The sequence below is a fragment of the Acipenser ruthenus genome, chromosome 17 (assembly GCF_902713425.1).
Source record: "Acipenser ruthenus chromosome 17, fAciRut3.2 maternal haplotype, whole genome shotgun sequence".
Taxonomy (NCBI): domain Eukaryota; kingdom Metazoa; phylum Chordata; class Actinopteri; order Acipenseriformes; family Acipenseridae; genus Acipenser; species Acipenser ruthenus.
Window position 1 is genome coordinate 23,015,329 of NC_081205.1, and position 20,383 is coordinate 23,035,711.

The following is a 20,383-nucleotide window of genomic DNA, read 5'->3' on the forward strand; positions in this document are numbered from 1 at the left end:
AATGGGCAATACTGCACAAGTATAGGTCAGTGCACTTATACACAATTATGAATGCTTATATGCAAGACTGTTGGAGAGTTAGAAAGTTAAAATCTGTCAAATCCAGCTGTAAGGCTTTAAAATATATATTTTATCACTTTCAATATTGCAACCTACAATTGTACAGTAATGTATTCACTTAAACATCCTTCTCACGACTTATATGATACGCTTAGCATATGCATAAAATTCAAGTAGTAATCTCGATTTAGAAAGTTGCCTAAATGCCAATGCACCTTTGCAAAAGGCTACATGACAAGTTCCCCCAACAAGTTTAATATTTTATAATATAATGCTAGGAAGTGCTTCCCCCCTACCATGCTAATTGTTACATGCAGAATTGCCCATATCAGATGAGGATGCACTTACCACCGCACCCAAAGAAATCCATCTCAAAACTCTGCAATACAAATGGGAGATATCCATTCATGGTATTTAACATCAATACTTTATCTCCTACTAGGTGCTGAGCTCTTCCTTGTAGACTGGTTACTTGCTTCTCATGTTGGCTGGTGAATGGCGCTCATTGACACTCTGGTAGTTGTGTGTATGGACAGATCATCATGCAACTGCTTAACTCTTTGAGTGGCTTGTTTGTTCTTTTAAAATGCTGTAATGAGGAGGAAAAAAATCTTTCCCTGCTCTTGATTTTAACATTTGTTTTTCTTCTATGTATTTGCTTAACCATTGGGTCCCTTGAATTCGAGGCTATAGCAGGCTGACTTTTTAATTTGGGATATGGTGAAGGCTGATATATGTAAATTAATTCATTAACAGTTCTGGTGTGTGTACATGCATTTCTTTGACCACATCTGTTTTTGTATTTTAAAGCAAACTTATGTATTATGTTTGAAAGACACAATATTAAAGCTATTTATCAACCTTTGGTAAAATAATATTAGTAGTAGAGTCTACTGTATAGTTCCTGATTAGGTTGGCTTAATTTTGCACACTGGCCGCATCTCTTCACAACATCATATACTGTAGACTTTATAATCTTGGTGGCGTAATACACTGCCACGTGTATATGATGCACTTTGAAAGTATACCCACTTAAATACTACTAAAACATAACTGGGGAGAAAATAAATACCTAACTGAATGTTAATAATATCTGACAACCATTCATGAAGTAGAAGGTGTGCTAACCAAGGCTTTACAAAATGTAATCAATTTGTATGGGAGCATTATTTTAATATCCTTTTTTTTTCAAATTTGTTTTACTTTTCCTCTTGTGAAGCCCATTTTTCCAGCCACCCCACAAACAGCTTGATGAAAGTATTTCATTTTCCTCTCCCTTTTCACTTCCTTTGCCCTAAACATATGTGGTGCACTATTTCCTGTGACACAGGAAGTGAAATTGTTGCTTTAACGTGAAAGTCAAAAAGATTAACAGCAAAACAATAAGGGACTAGTGAGAAGGCTGTTGCTATATTAAGGAGAGTTAACCAAAAAATAAATAAATAAATAAATAAATAAAAATACCTTTAACTTGTGGGTAATACATCACATAAAGTATAGGTTATTTGTATTAAGTATATAAACATTTAAGTACAAAATCAAAGAAATGCAAGTCTCTCTAATAACAATAACTTGTAAGTTTAAAAGAAATGGTTCAACAGATCATTTCTTTATCCTCTAACTTCTCCCCAGTGAGTCCTATTGTTCTTTTGTGGGGCTTTTGGGCTGCTTATGCAAAAAGGGAATGGGAAATGACAATTGACTTAGACATTTACCTCAGCACAAAATCGGGACACAGGTGATGGATTTGAAGCAAAAATGGCTCTAAACTGGAAACTAAATCATAGCAAGGGAAACCAGTGCATAAAGAGCAATGATTTGTAGACACTGTTTATCAGCTGTACTGGTTATAGGATTGCTCATTGTCCATTTTTCTATTGGATAGCTAAACATATAGTATTAATTATTGGAAACAAGAGGCCCAAAATCATTGTGTACTGGTAATTGGAACAGAGAGAGAAAATACTTGACAATTAACTTCTATACCTATAGTCTATTTCATTAAACTATATAGAAGTTCCATTTTTAAAATGTCCCCCAGTTAAAATCACTGTGGATTTGCCCCGGTGTTATCTGCTGTGCTGAAGTAACTGTCTGGAACTGGAGGGTTTTGCAGTTCCATTGGTGTTCTGAATATTTTCCTCCGTACTGTAGGTTGAAGAACGTTCCAAGTTGAACCGGCAGAGCTCTCCAGCAATGCAGCACAAGGTGGCCAATAGGATTTCCGATCCCAGCCTGCCACCGCGGTCGGAGTCCTTCAGTAGCAGTGCCTTCCAGCCGGCCAGGATGCCCCCCATCCACCGGCCAGTTGAGCCACAGGTAGTCCGAGGTTTCAGCTCTTCATGATACTTTTAAAGGCATACTAAAGCTTTTTGCCTGGGCTGCACAATTCCAGTCCTCCAGAGGTACCCTAAATTGCATGAACCAATGTTAACCTCCTTCCAGGTACAGAGATGCTGAAAAGGCATATTACCATAATAAGAAGAATATAGATCTGTATGCTCAGGGACTGCCTCTGCACAAACTGCTGATTCAATGAATCACTGCATGGCAATAATAGGCTAGATCAGTAGGGGGGACTGAACTAATCTTTCCTCTTATAGGAAAGGGTGCAGTGTTGTGAAGTCCCAAGCTCTTAATATAGTTACTATAGTGCTTCTGGATATTATACATTGTTGGCGTGAAGTCAGGTTGGGCTTTGCCAAAATCACATGTCGACTTACTACTGAAATCCTAAGGAATTCTATAGATTACAGTATGTATTTAAAGGGAGAGAAAAATAATCTGCCTTGTGCCACACACAGTGGTGCAACATTGATAATCACCCTGCAGTCTTTAACTGCACACTTACCCCATTTGCATCACAGCAGTTTAAGTCTGGTTTTCATTTTAATACTGTACAGTATTTAATATAAATGTGTAGTCATGCTCATAGTAAAACCTGGATTCAAACTGAGTCCATACATATATGTATATATATACAGACGTGCTCAAATTTGTTGGTACCCTTACAGCTCATTGAAATAATGCTTCATTCCTCCTGAAAAGTGATGAAATTAAAAGCTATTTGATCATGTATACTTGCATGCCTTTGGTATGTCATAGAATAAAGCAAAGAAGCTGTGAAAAGAGATGAATTATTGCTTATTCTACAAAGATATTCAAAAATGGCCTGGACACATTTGTTGGTACCCCTTAGAAAAGATAATAAATAATTGGATTTATAGTGATATTTCAAACGAATTAGTTTCTTTAATTAGTATCACACATGTCTCCAATCTTTGTAATCAGTCATTCAGCCTATTTAAATGGAGAAAAGTAGTCACTGTGCTGTTTGGTATCATTGTGTGCACCACACTGAACATGGACCAGAGAAAGCAAAGGAGAGAGTTGTCTGAGGAGATCAGAAAGAAAATAATAGACAAGCATGGTAAAGGTAAAGGCTACAAGACCATCTCCAAGCAGCTTGATGTTCCTGTGACAACAGTTGCAAATATTATTAAGAAGTTTAAGGTCCATGGAACTGTAGCCAACCTCCCTGGGTGCGGCCGCAAGAGGAAAATCGACCCCAGATTGAACAGAATGATGTGCGAATGGTAGAAAAAGAACCAAGGATAACTGCCAAAGAGATACAAGCTGAACTCCAAGGTGAAGGTACGTCAGTTTCTGATCGCACCATCCGTCGCTTTTTGAGCAAAAGTGGGCTCCATGGAAGAAGACCCAGGAGGACTCCACTTTTGACAGAAAAACATAAAAAAAGCCAGACTGGAATTTGCTAAAATGCATATTGACAAGCCACAATCCTTCCGGGAGAATGTACTTTGGACAGATGAGTCAAAACTGGAGCTTTTTGGCAAGTCACATCAGCTCTATGTTCACAGACGAAAAAATGAAGCTTTCAAAGAAAAGAACACCATACCTACAGTGAAACATGGAGGAGGCTCGGTTATGTTTTGGGGCTGCTTTGCTGCGCCTGGCACCGGGTGCCTTGAATCTGTGCAAGGCACAATGAAATCTCAAGACTATCAAGGCATTCTGGAGCGAAACGTACTGCCCAGTGTCAGAAAGCTCTGTCTCAGTCGCAGGTCATGGGTTCTCCAACAGGATAATGACCCAAAACACACAGCTAAAAGCACCCAAGAATGGATAAGAACAAAACATTGGACTATTCTGAAGTGGCCTTCTATGAGTCCTGATCTGAATCCTATCGAACATCTATGGAAAGAGCTGAAACTTGCAGTCTGGAGAAGGCACCCATCAAACCTGAGACAGCTGGAGCAGTTTGCTCAGGAAGAGTGGGCCAAAGTACCTGTTAACAGGTGCAGAAGTCTCATTGAGAGCTACAGAAAACTTTTGATTGCAGTGATTGCCTCTAAAGGTTGTGCAACAAAATATTAGGTTAGCGGTCATTTTTGTCCATGCCATTTTCATTTGTTTTCTTATTTACAATACTATGTTGAATAAAAAATCAAAAGCAAAGTCTGATTTCTATTAAATATGGAATAAACAATGGTGGATGCCAATTACTTTTGTCAGTTTCAAGTTATTTCAGAGGAAATTGTGCATTCTTCGTTTTTTGTGGAGGGGTACCAACAAATTTGAGCACGTCTGTATATATATGTATGTATAATATATATATATATATATATATATATATATATATATATATATATATATATATATATATATATATATATATATATTATACATACATATATATATATATATATAAAGACTGATATTGGACTGGAGAGTGCCCTGCCGCTGCAGAGGAATAATATTGACAGATTGTCTTGTGCTGTCTGCTTGGTCCAGATGGCTCACTTGGTCCCTCTGAAATCTCACGGTTCCGCCATGTCCGGCTCCCAGTCTCTACATGACCAGTCTGCCAAGGGGGTCTCTGCCTTCCAGGAGGGTATTGTCTCACACCGCACGGAGATGCCTCGGCAGAACTCCGACCCCACCTCCGAGACCCCGCCCCTGCCCCCCCGCATCATCAGCAGCGGCCGGGACGAGATGTTTGACCACAGCGCCTGGCTGAGGCAGGAGGAGGACCTCCCACCCAAGGTTCTTTCATTTTATATATACACTCGAACCCTTTTCATTTTGCTTCAAATGGACTTAAATGGCATAAATGGTGGAGTTGACTTTATCAGGTGTTCACCCTGGCCGAAATAAGGATTAAAACACAGAACAAGTGTTGATCATGCGTTTCTGGGTAATTGGAATATAGTACTAGGAATTGCATTGATTACAACAGTGTTCATTAATAAAATGAATAGCTTTATTTTGAACAATAGTTGCTATTTGGTGCATGGTGCTGTTTAGTCATCTGATGGTAGAATGAACTGGATACTGTAATCCTGGAATTAAAGCGCTTCTGACCCTAACCCTGACATGTACTTTATTTGATGGGAATTTATTTTTACCTGTAGGTTCCCCAGAGAACAACTTCCATATCTCCTGCCCTGATCAGGAAAAACTCCCCTGGAAATGGGAGTGGTCTGGGCAGCCGAGCTGCAGCACAACTCATCAGAGCCAGGTAAGAGAAGAGCAATAGAGAGCTATTAAGTATTTATTCTTAAATTTAAGGGTGAATATTGGGCAAGCAATCCAACGGCAATGTAGTCCTAGCCACTTGGATTGATTTATTTATGTATTTGTAGATTTACACATTTCCACAGTTGTGATTTTTTTTAATGTATTTTATTTAAAATTTTACACATGTACAGTGGGATGCTTGACACAGATGCTTGAGCCCTTTAAAAGGGGAGGAGTTTCATGTCTGGTGTTTGTTCCTCAGTAACCCTGACCTGCAGAAGTTGGAGTTGCCCCTGGAGACGGTGTTACAGAGAACCAGCAGTGGCAGCTCGTCCAGCTCCAGCAACCCCAGCTCGCAGGGGGACTCCCAGCCGGGCTCCAGCGAGAGGAACAGAGTCAGAGGTGAGGCCTACCGCACACATCCAACCTTGAAGCCCATGTCTGGAATATCTGATTCAGAGAATGTTGTTTATTTGTTTAACTATAAATGTAACCATTTGTGTCCTGAGAACTAATTTACAAAGGGTCCAGGCAAAACAGCACAACAGCAATTAATAGCAGTAAAGCCTTATGCTGACACAGGTAGGTTGAGTCATGTTAAATAACAACATAATTAAAAAGTGGGAGCTAATCTATTTGTGCAAATACCTACAAAGGGATGGAAATAAGACTCTCATTGCAAAGAGGTGTGATGCACATGAGCTTGTTACCTACACTGGCTAATCAAGCTTGTAGTAAAACCTGGAATGAGGGAATCTGCTATGCAATAGGAATCTTATTTCCATCCCTCAGACATGGCTTATAAAATCAATGTAGGAAAGAAGCAACCCTCAGTCTTGTGTGAAATTGGTTCCTTTTTCTTCTTTTTAGCTGTGTTGTGTTTTTGGTCATGGAGCACAGTAAAAAACAGAGGGCTGTTCAATTCATCTAAAAGCTGTGATGGAGCTAAATAACACCACTGTTTAAGTTTTGAAGTAGGATCAAACCTGGCACTCCACTTACTTTTCAATGACAAAAAAAACACTGTTAGAGATGTTGGTTGTCACAAAGTCCCTTTCTTTCAACGATTTAAACAGTTGGCAGTATTTAAACCTACCACCACTTGGATGGAAAGACTCCTACATATGTAATATACCAGGATGCAACATTCAGCAATTCACTGTATAGAATGTTTATTAATAAACTATAAAAGCGTTCTCACTGATTCCCTTCAGTGCAACTAGAAAATAGAACCTCATTGGCATTGGCCTTTGTGATCATACTGCTTTGGAACAACCTAAAGCAGTTATGCTAGAAGTATTGTTTCATCACTGTAGTCTTTTATGGTGACTCACTTCAATAGAATGCCAAATCCTGACAGAACTTAACTGCTCCATATTCCCTTGATATTGTCCTGCTCTGTTCTGGCTTGCCCGATAGCACAATGTTCATCTTTAATATGAGGTGAGGCAGTGCTGTGTTTACGGGTCTTGATTCATCGATTGCTGCTGTCGAGTTGCGTTGTGACTTTTTTTTTTTTTTTCAAACATCAACATTTTAACACACAGCAACAGCACTTCCAGCCTGTGTGAAGTAATCACAGTAATGAACAGACTCAAAGCCTCAGGCACAGTGACATCTAGGTGGATTCACACAGGATGGTGGAATGAACAGCAATGCTACCAAGGGAATAAACTGAATCACTCCTAGTGTAATCGCCAGGGGAGCTGTGTTTTGTTTATTTGGTTGCGTTTCAGTGGGAGGTCTGAGAGGGGAGTAAAAGTGTAGATATATCCGCCTCTACGAGGCTGATGTGGAAATCTTCAGATCTACAGAACCCCCTGCAGTGTTTACAAGAAACACATTCATTTACTGTTGCTGTATTTCATGTTGTCCAAATTGCAGCTGCTGTTTGTTTGTTTGTTTGTTTGTTTGTTTGTTTGTTTGTTTGTTTGTTTATTTATTTATTTATTTATTTATTTAAGTAGCAGGCTCTCTCCTACAACAAAGCTGGTGCTCTGATTGGAATGAGTGGTGTATTGTGGGAACAGAAAACCAGCATTGTTGTAGGAAGTTACATGCTCTGGATACACTGCGATCATTGGATTTACAATCCATGATGTGCAACAATATGTTTAAAAAATACAGTATAACACTACTACAAGGCAGGACAGAACATAACGTGATGTGCCTGTAAAAGTTGCAGTGTGTTCTGTAACATTTTAAGGGACAAGTACTGAGTCTACAGATGGCAGTTATAAGGGTGGCCTTGGTAAGAACATGAGTAAGAGGCTGGAACATTTTCATTGCCAAGTAAAATAAGGCTGTTACGGTTTAAAAGTTTTTACTTCATGTTGTCCTCGTCACATTTCATTTACCTCAAACTACCGTCTATCTGAACACATTGAGAGAGTCAGAATTGGTGTGCATAAGGAGATACAGTCCCATCTTTATTTGTGTATTTCACAGTATAGCTAGATAATGGCTTACCCAATTGTGATGGAATTTGGGTAGGGCATTATTTAGCTTAAGTTATTGAGAGTATAGGAATCCAAAAATATAAAGAAAACATGAAACCTACGTTTTATAGCACTGTCACAGGAAGGCAAGTGGTAGCGTGCAAAATGACGTCGCAGGAAACAAGGGATAGTCCAAACCCTTATTTATTTATTTCTTAGCCTTACACGGGCACTGAACCCACAGTCTAACCAGCAAAGGCTAAGACCAGGTTGAAAATTAAGGTTGTTCAAAATAAAACAGCACAAAGTAAAACTCCTGGTTGAAACCAGCAATGGTTACAACACAGGGCAAAATAAACTGTTCAAACACAAAAACAGTTCTACACACTGCTCTTGGAACCACAAGTATTCCGCTACCTTGGACAAATACTTAAACTGACATACTGGGTATTACCCAACTTGTAAAGTGAAGAAGCTTTGACCCAGTAAACTCCATAGAAACAGTGGAAGGGCTGTACTGAACAATGAGAGCTGTGTGTAACCTGTTCTTTAATTGCTTCAACAGGAACAAATAAACCCGAAGGCTCTCCCATAATGACTCAGGACCCCTCAAAGGTGAAGCAGGAGGAAGGACGAGACATGACCAGACCCAGCCGGCCTGCTGTAAGTTCCTAGTTCTCTCTTCCCTTAAAAATCCTGTGTATGTGGGGCTCCCGAGCGGCGCATCTGGTAAAGGTGCTCCGCTTGGTGTGCAGGATACCCAGAGCTGCGTTGTCTTCTGACGCTGTAGCTCTGAGGTGGCTGCATGGCAGGCCTGCAGAGTGAAAAAAAGCGGTCGGCTGATGGCACACATTTCGGGAAAAGACAGCGTGTGTTCGTCTTCAACGCTCCTGAGTCAGCCTGGGGGTTGAGCTGAGCCTAAAATAAAAAAATAAAAAAATAAAATAAATAAAAAATAAAAAAAAGATCCCGTTTATGCAATTTTGCCTGCAGCCCACAAAACTTGACAATTGTTTAACCAATGCATTAAAATCCATTTACTAGTTCGTTAAACTGCTGCATCCTAATACTATTCTAGACTACGAGTCTAAGAAAAGGACTGGTGATAATAAAAGTGCTAATAAGAGATAATAATTGATTCTTGTCCTTTTAGAAGATGTAAAAGGACAGATTTTTGGGTAAGATAATTATATGGAATGCTGGCGTATTGAGATTTGACGAGACATCTACAAGTGTTACAGTGCTTGAAGCCAATGTTCATTTGGCTTTAGCATATTGTCAAGTGACGCAGTTAAGGTTTCCATCGTCCGGTCAGGCAAATCAAGGTGTGCCTTTTCATTTGGAACAACTTAAGTTCCCAGCAAAATAGTCATTTAGTTTTCATGACTGGGATTCTCCATGGCTCACAGCAAACAGAGGAAACAGGGCCTGGTAGTAAAATGTGTTTAATGTGCATTGGATGCTCATTTTAGAGTGTGCAAATAACACTGTCTGTGTTCATTATTATGTGAGAATTATTCTATTCTTTTATATTTGGGTTTTAGATAAGGCATTCTCAATTTGGATATCTTTATGAAACCGATGTAGTGCAGTGTTCAGATTTTGTTGTGATCATTGAAGCTCTATTGTTTCTAAATTGGGTCTTCATGAGAGAACCCAGAAGCTTTCATTCGTGGCTGGATATTTACATCATGAACATGTTTACTTTTATCATAATGTATCTATTGCCCGATCCCTTTAGGGTGACAATAGGCTACTGAGCATCTTCCTTCCTTTTTACTTTTAAAGGTGCAGCATCCATTTTGTGCCTATGGGTTACTTGTGAAAAAATGCCATTATGCAAGAGTTTGCATTAAAACAAGCCCCCTGGAATAAACACTGTGGGGGGTTTATTTCTTGAATGGATGACCTTTTTTGTTCATTTTAAATGTTGGAGCTGCATACGATTGCCATGTATATAACTCCAGTTGTTGAATTATGTTAAGTATTTTTTTTTTTTAAAGTTGGCAAATTCTCTGGAGGTCCAAGTTCTAGACAGGCTCATGTCATTAGTGGAATGCGTTTTGTAATCTCAACTTGAACCCAGTGAACAATGGGCTTAGTGCTAGGACCATAATTAGCCATCTCTGTTTAGGGGAGATGCTCAGAACTGAATAGCAGAAGGTTTTCAGGTTAGGATTTAGGTGTGTTTACTTGCAGAGTGTCAGCAGTAGTCCGTGCCATTGTTCCTCAACTTTCTACTTTCACATGCACCCAATTGACTAATGTCAAGGAGAATTGTGATGACAGTGCATATTAGAAACTAGGGAAATATTTGAATATGTATTTCTTTTATAGAAACTGCACCTTTAATATAAATCTCATTATTTCCTGTAATACTGAACTAATAACTTTCCATTTTCTCTCTAACTTGCATCCCTTTCCTCTGGCTTTCTCCTCCTCTTTCTCCATTTCCTCTGCTGTCGTCTCTCTCCTCCCTCCCCTCAGAGCTATAAAAAAGCCATAGACGAGGTTAGTGACAATTTCCTCAATCAACTGTCATTGTCATTGTCATTTGCACAGGCTGATCAAATACCTGATGTGCTTGTTCAGTATTGTACTATAGAGGAACCTGAGGTTCACAGTGTGCGTCAAGCTCCCCAGTCTTCTGGAGCCCTCTAACAAAACCTGTGGGAGATCTTATGGAAACGCATATTCCTATATCTTCTGTAACTAAAATACATAAAATACAAACAGGTAATGGCTCTAAAAATCAAACAGAACACCCAAGTAAATATTATAAAATCTGTGCAATGCATAGAAACAATCCTCATGTGACCCTGTGTACATTACATTATAGTGTGCATTGTTTTCCACTGGTTATAACTAGGCTTGCTACTTTTCGATATTAATCGGTAAAGCTCATTAAACGTTGAATTCCCAAAAAATGAGTGTTTGACTGAAATAAATTTATATAGGATAAACGTTGGTAAAACCACTCGCTATTTTTTATTTTCTTACCATAAATAACAATTTAGAAACCATCTATAGTTTGTGTAGTTTTTATACTTGCTGTCTGTCCCGTCTCCGTTCCGTTCTGAATGGCTGGGGGTCGCTGTCAGTCATCTCAGTGGTCCGTTTCACCCTGTTCTGACAGATCTCGTTGACTGAAGCAGTGCAAGAATGCTCTCATTTGCCAGCTACAGCGCCTGTCATTCAAAGCGCCTACTTTGAAACTCAGAATAATAAGTGCAAGTTAGTTTTGTTGCGTGTTGAATATGTTAAAGGGGTTTTGCTAAGTGAGATATTTTTCAGTGGCATAAGTCTGGGTTTGTTTAAAGCCTAAAGGTCGATTTCACCCATTCACTGCTTGAATTGAAAAATAAAGGTTAAAAAAACAGTATTTTCTTTCTAAAAAACGTCGATATTAATAGTCGATTTGGCAAAAAAATAAAAATCACATAGTAGCAAGCCTAGTTATATTTGTAGTTGATTCAGAATTGTTAATAGTTCAAATGTGTGTGAAATCCAATGAACAGAAACCTTTCGGGTCACAAGAGGCTATTCAAACAACTAGTTTTTGAAGAGAAACTTTCAAACAAAATCAAAATCAAAACTGGTTGTACAATTGGCTTAGGTTGTACACAACAGTTCATTATATTGTACTGGAAATAAACTAGAAGGCATATTTACTGTTACTTTAAATAGAATGTTTGAAAGCATAGTGTAGCTAATAGCCAGGGGGAGTTGAAAGCTAGGAGTGAATTTGTAGTCTGTAAGCATATTGCAGAGTTAGTGCCTGAGCCCTTAAGGCATTCTTTTTAATAAGAAGCTCATGTGTTTTGTTGTAAATTTTACCAGTGATTAAAATTGAAGTGCAAGTCAGGGCTGCCACCTGGGGAATTGTGTGTGGATGATCCTGCACATCAGTGACTGTCTTTCTTTTTAATCTTTTAATGGGAGTGTGATAACTTTATTCCATGCCACTAAGTGCCTTCTCAGCTAGATTAAACAAGGACTAAAAGCTAATAAATTAATTTTATTAAATCGTAGCTTGAACGCAGGCTACTGGTTACAATGTCTCAATCTTGGTTTTGAATACATTATACTTCATGAAAGTAATATTTTATAATATCTGAAAATCAATGGCTTCACATTAGGTTAAGCAACTGGAAGGGAGTTGCAAAGCCTGCTAGGTGTTCCCAGCAGCCTTTGCAAGCACAAAGCATTGCAGTAAGAGATTTGAGGGAATTGTAATGCACAAGTGGGCCTACATAGGATTTGAAACATGGGAGGGAAGAAACAAGAATGAGTTTCACAAGAAAATTGTAATGTTGAGTCTACGTTTATATTATGTGCTGATTAGGACTATTTAAGAGACAAGGCTATTTACATCTTACCTTGAAAGCAGTGCTATTCTCTACACACATCATAGGAAGGGCCGTTTCATTTGTGTGCCCTTCTGTGAGTCATGAGATTTTGAGACAGGTTTCTGATACGCGATTGTTCAGGTTTTAAAAAATCAAATACACACTTCCTGTTGGTTCTGTCATAACGGAGACCTTAAGACGAGCTTAAATATTAGCACAGAATTATAGTTCTGCACAGACTAAACCTCGGGGTTCCCGAGTGGTGCATCCAGTAAAAAGGCACTCCACGTGGAGTGCAGGATGCACTCTATAGCCTGGACGTCGCGAGTTCGAGTCCAGGCTATTCCACAGCCGACCGTGGACGGGAGCCCCCAGGGGGCGGTGCACAATTGGCAGAGCGTCGCCCGGGGGGAGGGAGGGTTAGGTCTGCCAGGGTGTCCTCAGCTCACCGCGCACCAGCGACCCCTCTAGTCTGGCCGGCCACCTGCGGGCTTGCCTGTAAGCTGCCTGAGAGTTGCGTTGTCCTCCAACGCTGTAGCTCTTGTTGGGTGGCTGCATGGTGAGTCCGCAGTGTGAAAAAAAGCGGTCGGCTGACGGCACACGCTTCGGAGGACACTGTGTGTTCGTCTTCGCCCTCCCGAGTCAGCGCAGGGGTGGTAGCGGTGAGCTGAGCTTAAAAAATAATTGGCCATTCTAAATTGGGAGAAAATAATAAAAAATAATTGGCAACGACTAAATTAAAAAAAATATACATTTCTCTAAATCCTGCATTTACCTGGCTTTGACCTTGTCTGCCAAGAGTGAATAAACTTCCTCTATTCCATTCAAATCATGCAGCAATATGACCTTTTCACACAAACACACAGATTAAATAAATAAATAAATAAATAAAATAAGAGAACTCATCATTGGAGCAACAGAATCACCAAAGGATGAATGAAACTATTTATTAATTATACACTACATTCCTTCCCTCTCTCTGTCTCTGCACTGATGGCTACATCGATCACTAATGTAGGAAGAAAGGGTAAGACTGGGTCTTGCAACACTGTGTTTATCATCTTACATGCTATGTGGGAGACTGCTGTCTCACCCATTTTGACCAGTGCTTCCACGCTGTGCCCCTGTGTACAATAATGCAACCAAAGCCATGCATGCACCTCTTTCCCAAGAGGCCCTGCTGCTTTTCTTGTTCATCAAGATCAAGCAGAAATACATCAATGGTAATGGCAGTTGTTTTTCATCATGATCGTGGTTAGTCGCAAGGAAAACCACATGTGTTTTGCTTTTGGTTTTTATTACTATGGATAACCCTGGTGGATGACAAGGGATGTGCCTCCTTGTAAATCTCCAGTGTTGTTCAGTTTACTGTTTTTCATCCTGATAGAAAACCCCAGTATAACTTGCTCAACTAATGGGGATTAAAAAGGAGTGTGGTTAAGGAAGTTGCTTAGAGTGAATTGTATCCAAGGTTACGTTTGATGGATTAATTTAGTATTAGTTATTCAATAAATATCTTAAAGTGAATATTATTCACTTCAAGAATTCTACCTGAAAGTAAGACATGCAATAAGATCTTTCTATAACCTACTATGCCTCCATAATGAATAGACATGCACAAGACATGTGGAAATAATGCATTAGCTATAATCCCGGATCCAGTAAAATTTACCCCCCAAATTATGACCCCAATGTGTCTATTTGTCATCTCCAGAATATAGTAATTTAAACTGTAATCATATCAATGGAAATAAAGACAATGAAATAACAGATTTTTAAAACTGGGACTTGTTAGTCCTAAAACAATTACTGATAAAATAATAAAAGTATTATTTACAGTAGTGCTGCATGAACCTATAATTTGGGTTGAGTTCTCCACAGAAATGCTGACAATTAGGTGAGGGTCATTGGTGTTGACTGGTCTCATTTACAGTTCCAAGAAACAGCTGCTCGGTTTTGTGATGATTAGTGCTTTTCTCAGACTGTGTGGAGAATAGCAATCAATACAAATCCAAGCAGCTGTTTCTTCACTTGGGATGGTAAATTAGCCCAATCAACACCAATGACCCTCATCTGTGGAGTGCTTGATCTGAATAATTGTTTTGTACAGCACAAATTTACAGTACTTTAAGAGCCTGAACCATGTTGTATCTGTGTAGCTTCCTTTAGCTACACAATGTTGCCTTATATTGGTGTTTTCTTCACTCCAGACAGTTCAGTATCTGCAAGGTTATTGTGAACTGCTATTGAAAAGACATTTTTGTATTGTGTGTCTGACCAGTTTTGTTGTGTGAAGAAATGCATCCCTTTTCTTAAATCGACTGGGTTTCCTCGTATAGGACCTGAGCGCTCTGGCGAAGGAGTTGCGGGAGCTGCGCATTGACGAGACGAACCGACCACCCATCAAAGTGACGGATTACTCTTCCTCCAGCGAGGAGTCCGAGAGCAGCGATGAAGAGGAGGAAGACCCAGACAATGAGATGCATGATGGCACAGTGCCAGTCAGCGACATCCCCCGGATAATGTAAGAGATTCATTTAATTGACAGTAGTTGAATTGAAGTAATCCATGTGGATTACTTGTGTTTCCGGACAATGCATTGCTGATACCTCTGCCACCTATTATATTATTTTTTTGTTTAAACTTGATCAATTGTGAAAAGGTGTTTGAAACTATATACCTGCAAAGGTCTAATTGGGTGCATAGCCTCAGCATCACAATGTAAGAACAATAGAACATAAGAAAGTTTACAAACGAGAGGAGGCCATTCAGCCCATCTTGCTCGTTTGGTTGTTAGTAGCTTATTGATCCCAGAATCTCATCAAGCAGCTTCTTGAAGGATCCCAGGGTGTCAGCTTCAACAACATTACTGGGGAGTTGGTTCCAGACCCTCACAATTCTCTGTGTAAAAAAGTGCCTCCTGTTTTCTGTTCTGAATGCCCCTTTATCTAATCTCCATTTGTGACCCCTGGTCCTTGTTTCTTTTTTCAGGTCAAAGAAGTCCCCTGGGTCGACATTGTCTATACCTTTTAGGATTTTGAATGTTTGAATCAGATCACCGCGTAGTCTTCTTTGTTCAAGACTGAATAGATTCAATTCTTTTAGCATGTCTGCATACGACATGCCTTTTAAACCCAGGATAATTCTGGTTGCTCTTCTTTGCACTCTTTCTAGAGCAGCAATATCCTTTTTGTAACGAGGTGACCAGAACTGAACACAATATTCTAGGTGAGGTCTTACTAATGCATTGTAGAGTTTTAACATTACTTCTCTTGATTTAAATTCAACACTTCTCACAATATATCCGAGCATCTTGTTAGCCTTTTTTATAGCTTCCCCACATTGTCTAGATGAAGACATTTCTGAGTCAACATAAACTCCTAGGTCTTTTTCATAGTTCCCTTCTTCAATTTCACTATCTCCCATATGATATTGAAAATGCACATTTTTATTGCCCGCATGCAATACTTTACACTTTTCTCTATTAAATTTCATCTGCCATGTGTCTGCCCAATTCTGAATGCTGTCTAGATCATTTTGAATGACCTTTGCTGCTTCAACAGTGTTTGCCACTCCTCCTATTTTTGTGTCGTCTGCAAATTTAACAAGTTTGCTTACTATACCAGAATCTAAATCATTAATGTAGATTAGGAATAGCAGAGGACCTAATACTGATCCCTGTGGTACTCCACTGGTTAGCTCACTCCATTTTGAGGTTTCTCCTCTAATCAGTACTTTCTGTTTTCTACCTGTTAACCACTCCCTAATCCATGTGCATGCATTTCCTTGAATCCCTACTGCGTTCAGTTTGAGAATTAATCTTTTATGTGGGACTTTGTCAAAAGCTTTCTGGAACTCTAAATAAACCATGTCGAATGCTTTGCAGTTATCCATTTTCAATGTTGCATCCTCAAAAAAGTCAAGTAGGTTAGTCAGACACGATCTCCCTTTCCTAAAACCATGCTGGTTGTCTCCCAGGATATTGTTACCATATAGGTAATTTTCCATTTTGGATCTTATTATAGTTTCCATAAGTTTACATATAGTAGAAGTCAGGCTTATTGGTCTGTAGTTACCTGGTTCGGTTTTGTCTCCCTTTTTGTGGATCGGTATTACGTTTGCTATTTTCCAGTCTGTCGGTACAACCCCTGTGTCAAGAGACTGTTGCATGATCTTGGTTAGCGGTTTGTAAATAACTTCTTTCATTTCTTTGAGTACTATTGGGAGGATCTCATCCGGCCCAGGGGATTTGTTTATTTTAAGAGCTCCTAGTCCCTTTAACACTTCTGCCTCTGTTCTGCTAAAGTTATTTAAAATTGGATAGGAACAGGTCGACATGTCGGGCATGTTGTCCGTGTCCTCCTTTGTAAAAACCTGTGAAAAGTAATCATTTAATATATTTGCAATTTTTTTTCTTCATCTATGATTTTGCCATTTGTGTCTCTTAGACATTTAACCTCCTCTCAAGACATTTAACCTCCTCTCATGTCAAAAGTATCCGTTCAATTTTTTTTATTTTTTATTTAAACTCTATATTTATCTAAAATTCTACAAAAATTAGTGTGAAATAGCATATTTTAAGTATTGTTAATTATCCACCTTTGATGTACGTACTTACTGCACCTCCCATGGTTCGGTTGGAACACGGTAACCACTATCGTGATAACCTGTTATCCAGTTAAAAACATTTAACGAAACTGTCCATGGATATTTAGTTACAAAACGTTGTCTGTCTACATTTTTGGGAACCAGAGTAGAATTTCCCCCCCCCCCCCCCCCCCCCTCCATTTGGTGAATCTTGAAGACTTGTCTTGATTGTGGTCTGTGTCTATCCCAATAAACAGGCCCAGTGGAGTGCCTGGCAACGATCCTTACAGCCTGGGGGTGATGGGAAGCCACGACGGGTCTCGTGCAGACTCCTTCAGCAGCTCCTCCAGGGACGGCACCTTGGTGATGAGAGAGGTGAGTGGGGTCTCATTAAAAAAATAATAATAATAATAAAAAACAGACGACGTACATGATGAGACATTTTCTTTGGCTTTAAACAATTTTTTAAAATTTAATATACTATGTATGTTAAGATACCAAAACAAATCCAAAAAGCCAAAATCTGGTTGTGTCGCACTAATGACCCCGTAGAGGAAGTGTAAATGTTCCAGCGTTCAATGTGGTTCCAACGGTACAGTGTACGCTTGTTCCAGATATTTAGTTGTGCTACCCTTACTTTTCAGCTGTGCTCCTCTTACTTAAGGTAGAATAGCTTAATATTGAATTTAATTTATTTTTTACATTTTAAACTATTGCAATGAATTAGGAAACAGTGTTATGTGAACTCAATGATGTGTCATACATAAAAAAAATAAAAAAATAAAAAAAAGGCCTGGAGCAGCTACTTGTCCACAGTGGGTAAAACGATATATCGAGAAAACTTAAGGCCAATAAAAAAAGACCACTGTGTCGGGCATCTTTTTAAAGAATGTCAAACAACCCAGTAGAGCACGACTAATCGGATGTGTTATTGGAAGCCAGTTTTGACCAGGGAGAGAGACAATGGATGCAGGAAATTAGGACCTGAAAAGGAATAAAGAATAGACACACAACCCCAAAATTGGTGATTTATGAGCCGTGAGGAAGCTGTGGCAGGGGGTAACATAGGATGGATTTTAACCAAGTGTCGAGAGTGGGGCCAGTCCTTTGCCCAAATGAAAAGCCTGCTTTCTTCCTTTCTGTAATACTTCAGGACACATATGGAGTTCCCCTTTCCTATTTTCTGCTTAACAGAATTTGAAGCATTTTTTCCAGAAGGGCATCCAACTGGAAGCTTCTTTGGGGTAGGTGGTAAAATAGTTATGCTCCATGCAGGCGTGGTCGCGTGTGGATGAAGGGCTAATCTGACCAGCCAAATTGTTTCCTTTTTCAATAGTGTTTTTTTTTTTTTTTTTTTTTTTATTTTCATAATGTCTCTGACCATGTGTTGAATGAACCCTCTTTGTGAGCACGCTCAGCCTCCTTTTAAAGCAGAGTCTCTGTTTGTTGTGTTGTCAGAACCCTCTTGAGCAAAAGAAATTCAACAATCACAAGTCTTATAATGTACACACAATCAAGACAGCAAGTATGTCGTACACATTCAGTACACTAACAATAACACAGAACGCATATTATTACAGAGGCATTTACAATAGGATTTTTAGCAGTGCTCCAAGGCTTAAAATTGTTATGTTTGTCACGTCACAATCATACAGTATGAAGAAATGTGGATACACAAAGCAATTCAAATAAATGGATATTTTTTAAAACACAGGTACACTATTAGCATGTAGTTGAACTGTAGTTACCATTTACTAATATGTACTTCATGTACCTAGCACAGCATTATGTGACTGTGAGGATGATATTTCATACATTAACAATTTTGTTTTGTATTTCTCGATCTAATTTTGTTTTACATAACAAATATTATAACAAGTGTAGATGCAATGTAGTTAATTCACCAGTATTGTAAAGAGTATGTAAAAATAATATATACTATATTCTGCTATGTAAACTATTCACAATACCAATGTAGAATTCACTTTATCTGGTAGACTTCTGTATTTTGTGTAATTTTTGCATATGAAGGGTTAACACTTTCAAATAATGGCCACAAATTTATAATGAATTCTGACTGAATACCACAGGAATAACACCTGAATATCTTAGGCACTTCCTCCTGAGTTCTGAAGTAATTCATTTTAAATTCAGCCATGGATTTAATTGCCAGTATTAATTCCATGTTCCTTTGTAACAAATGATGTTGTTCACATACATGTACAAGGCATGCATGAATTAAAACTTCTCACAATCCCCTGGTGGGCGGGTAAGAGGGTATGAATGTTGCAAAGAAACAGGGAATGAATACGGCTAATTAAACTCACACGAAATAACAGGGCTGAAATAAAAAATGAATGACTTCAGAACTCAGAGGAAGTGCATAAGCTATCCATGTGCTATTCCTGTGGTTTTAAAGTGTTACCTATAAAAGGTGTCGTGCCTTGTCCCATTCCTTCTATTCCATTTAGCAGGTTCGTGCCTTACAAGTCAAAGAATTGCTCAATGTCGTTAATGCTGAGCCTGCTTACTGGGACTGGTTCAAAGCCTTGTTTTTGTATAGCAGTCTTATTATTTTGTGTTAAGTTTGCTTTAGTGTGATAGCGGTGGCTGCTGGCTTGGCTTGGCTTGGTGTGGTGTGCTGGTTCTCGCAGTAGAATAGTCCTTTCCATTGTTCTTTCTGCAGACATTGGGAGATAGAAAGCATTCTGGCCATGCCGATAGCAATGGCTTTGCGGGCCACATCAATCTGCCTGATCTGGTTCAGCAAAGCCACTCGCCTGCGGGTACACCCACTGAGGCATTGGGACAGCTTTCGAGTCTGCATGTGCAAGACCTGGATTCGGAAGTAGGTGACGGTGTGGCCCTTCTGAAAGATCCTTTTTTCTGTTTCTTTTCCTTTTTGTGCTGTATGTGTATCTATATCAGAAGCCAAGGCTGTGTGTCAGAGATATGTATGTGTTTGATTGATTTATTTGATTTGAAAGGCAACTATCAGCATGTTATTTGCAGTTAAGCACTGCAAGATTAAAGTACAACGTAGTAAACCTCGTACAACTCCCTCATTTTATAACTAGCGTCACGTGACCCCCTTCTATTGAGACCCCTCTCTCCGTGTAAGTCCCTTTCAGCCGGGTTGACAATCTGAAGATCTCCCTCTATGGGATCATTTGTATGTGTATTTAAAGTATTTGATTTGTGTTTTACTTGGTGTATTAATGACTGGCTCCACAGACCCTGATTAGCACTAATCCTAGACTGGTGTTACTAACATTGGGCAGTGCAAGATTAGTGTTAATCAGGGTCTGTGGAACCAGTCATTTCATGTTTTCAGAATAATTAAGACATGCCTTCCAAATATCTAGATCTTATGACCCATCTTAAGGTAATTAGTTGGCATTATCTTAA

The 20,383-nt window shown here is 39.2% G+C and overlaps 1 protein-coding gene across 7 annotated transcripts in view; it reads left to right on the forward strand.

Annotated features, from left to right (window-relative positions):
• Window positions 1–20,383, forward strand: part of LOC117423769 (traf2 and NCK-interacting protein kinase-like) — a 135,641-nt gene that overhangs the window by 99,019 nt on the left and 16,239 nt on the right. For 6 of the 7 annotated variants that reach the window (XM_058990138.1, XM_058990134.1, XM_034039923.3 and 3 more), the window contains 8 exons: window positions 2,215–2,379; window positions 4,876–5,127; window positions 5,496–5,602; window positions 5,864–6,003; window positions 8,605–8,702; window positions 14,728–14,912; window positions 17,233–17,350; window positions 19,662–19,823. In XM_058990138.1, the coding sequence (XP_058846121.1) occupies window positions 2,215–2,379; window positions 4,876–5,127; window positions 5,496–5,602; window positions 5,864–6,003; window positions 8,605–8,702; window positions 14,728–14,912; window positions 17,233–17,350; window positions 19,662–19,823 (1,227 nt within the window). The remainder of the gene's footprint in view (window positions 1–2,214; window positions 2,380–4,875; window positions 5,128–5,495; window positions 5,603–5,863; window positions 6,004–8,604; window positions 8,703–14,727; window positions 14,913–17,232; window positions 17,351–19,661; window positions 19,824–20,383) is intronic. The other variant, XM_058990137.1, reaches the window with a different exon arrangement.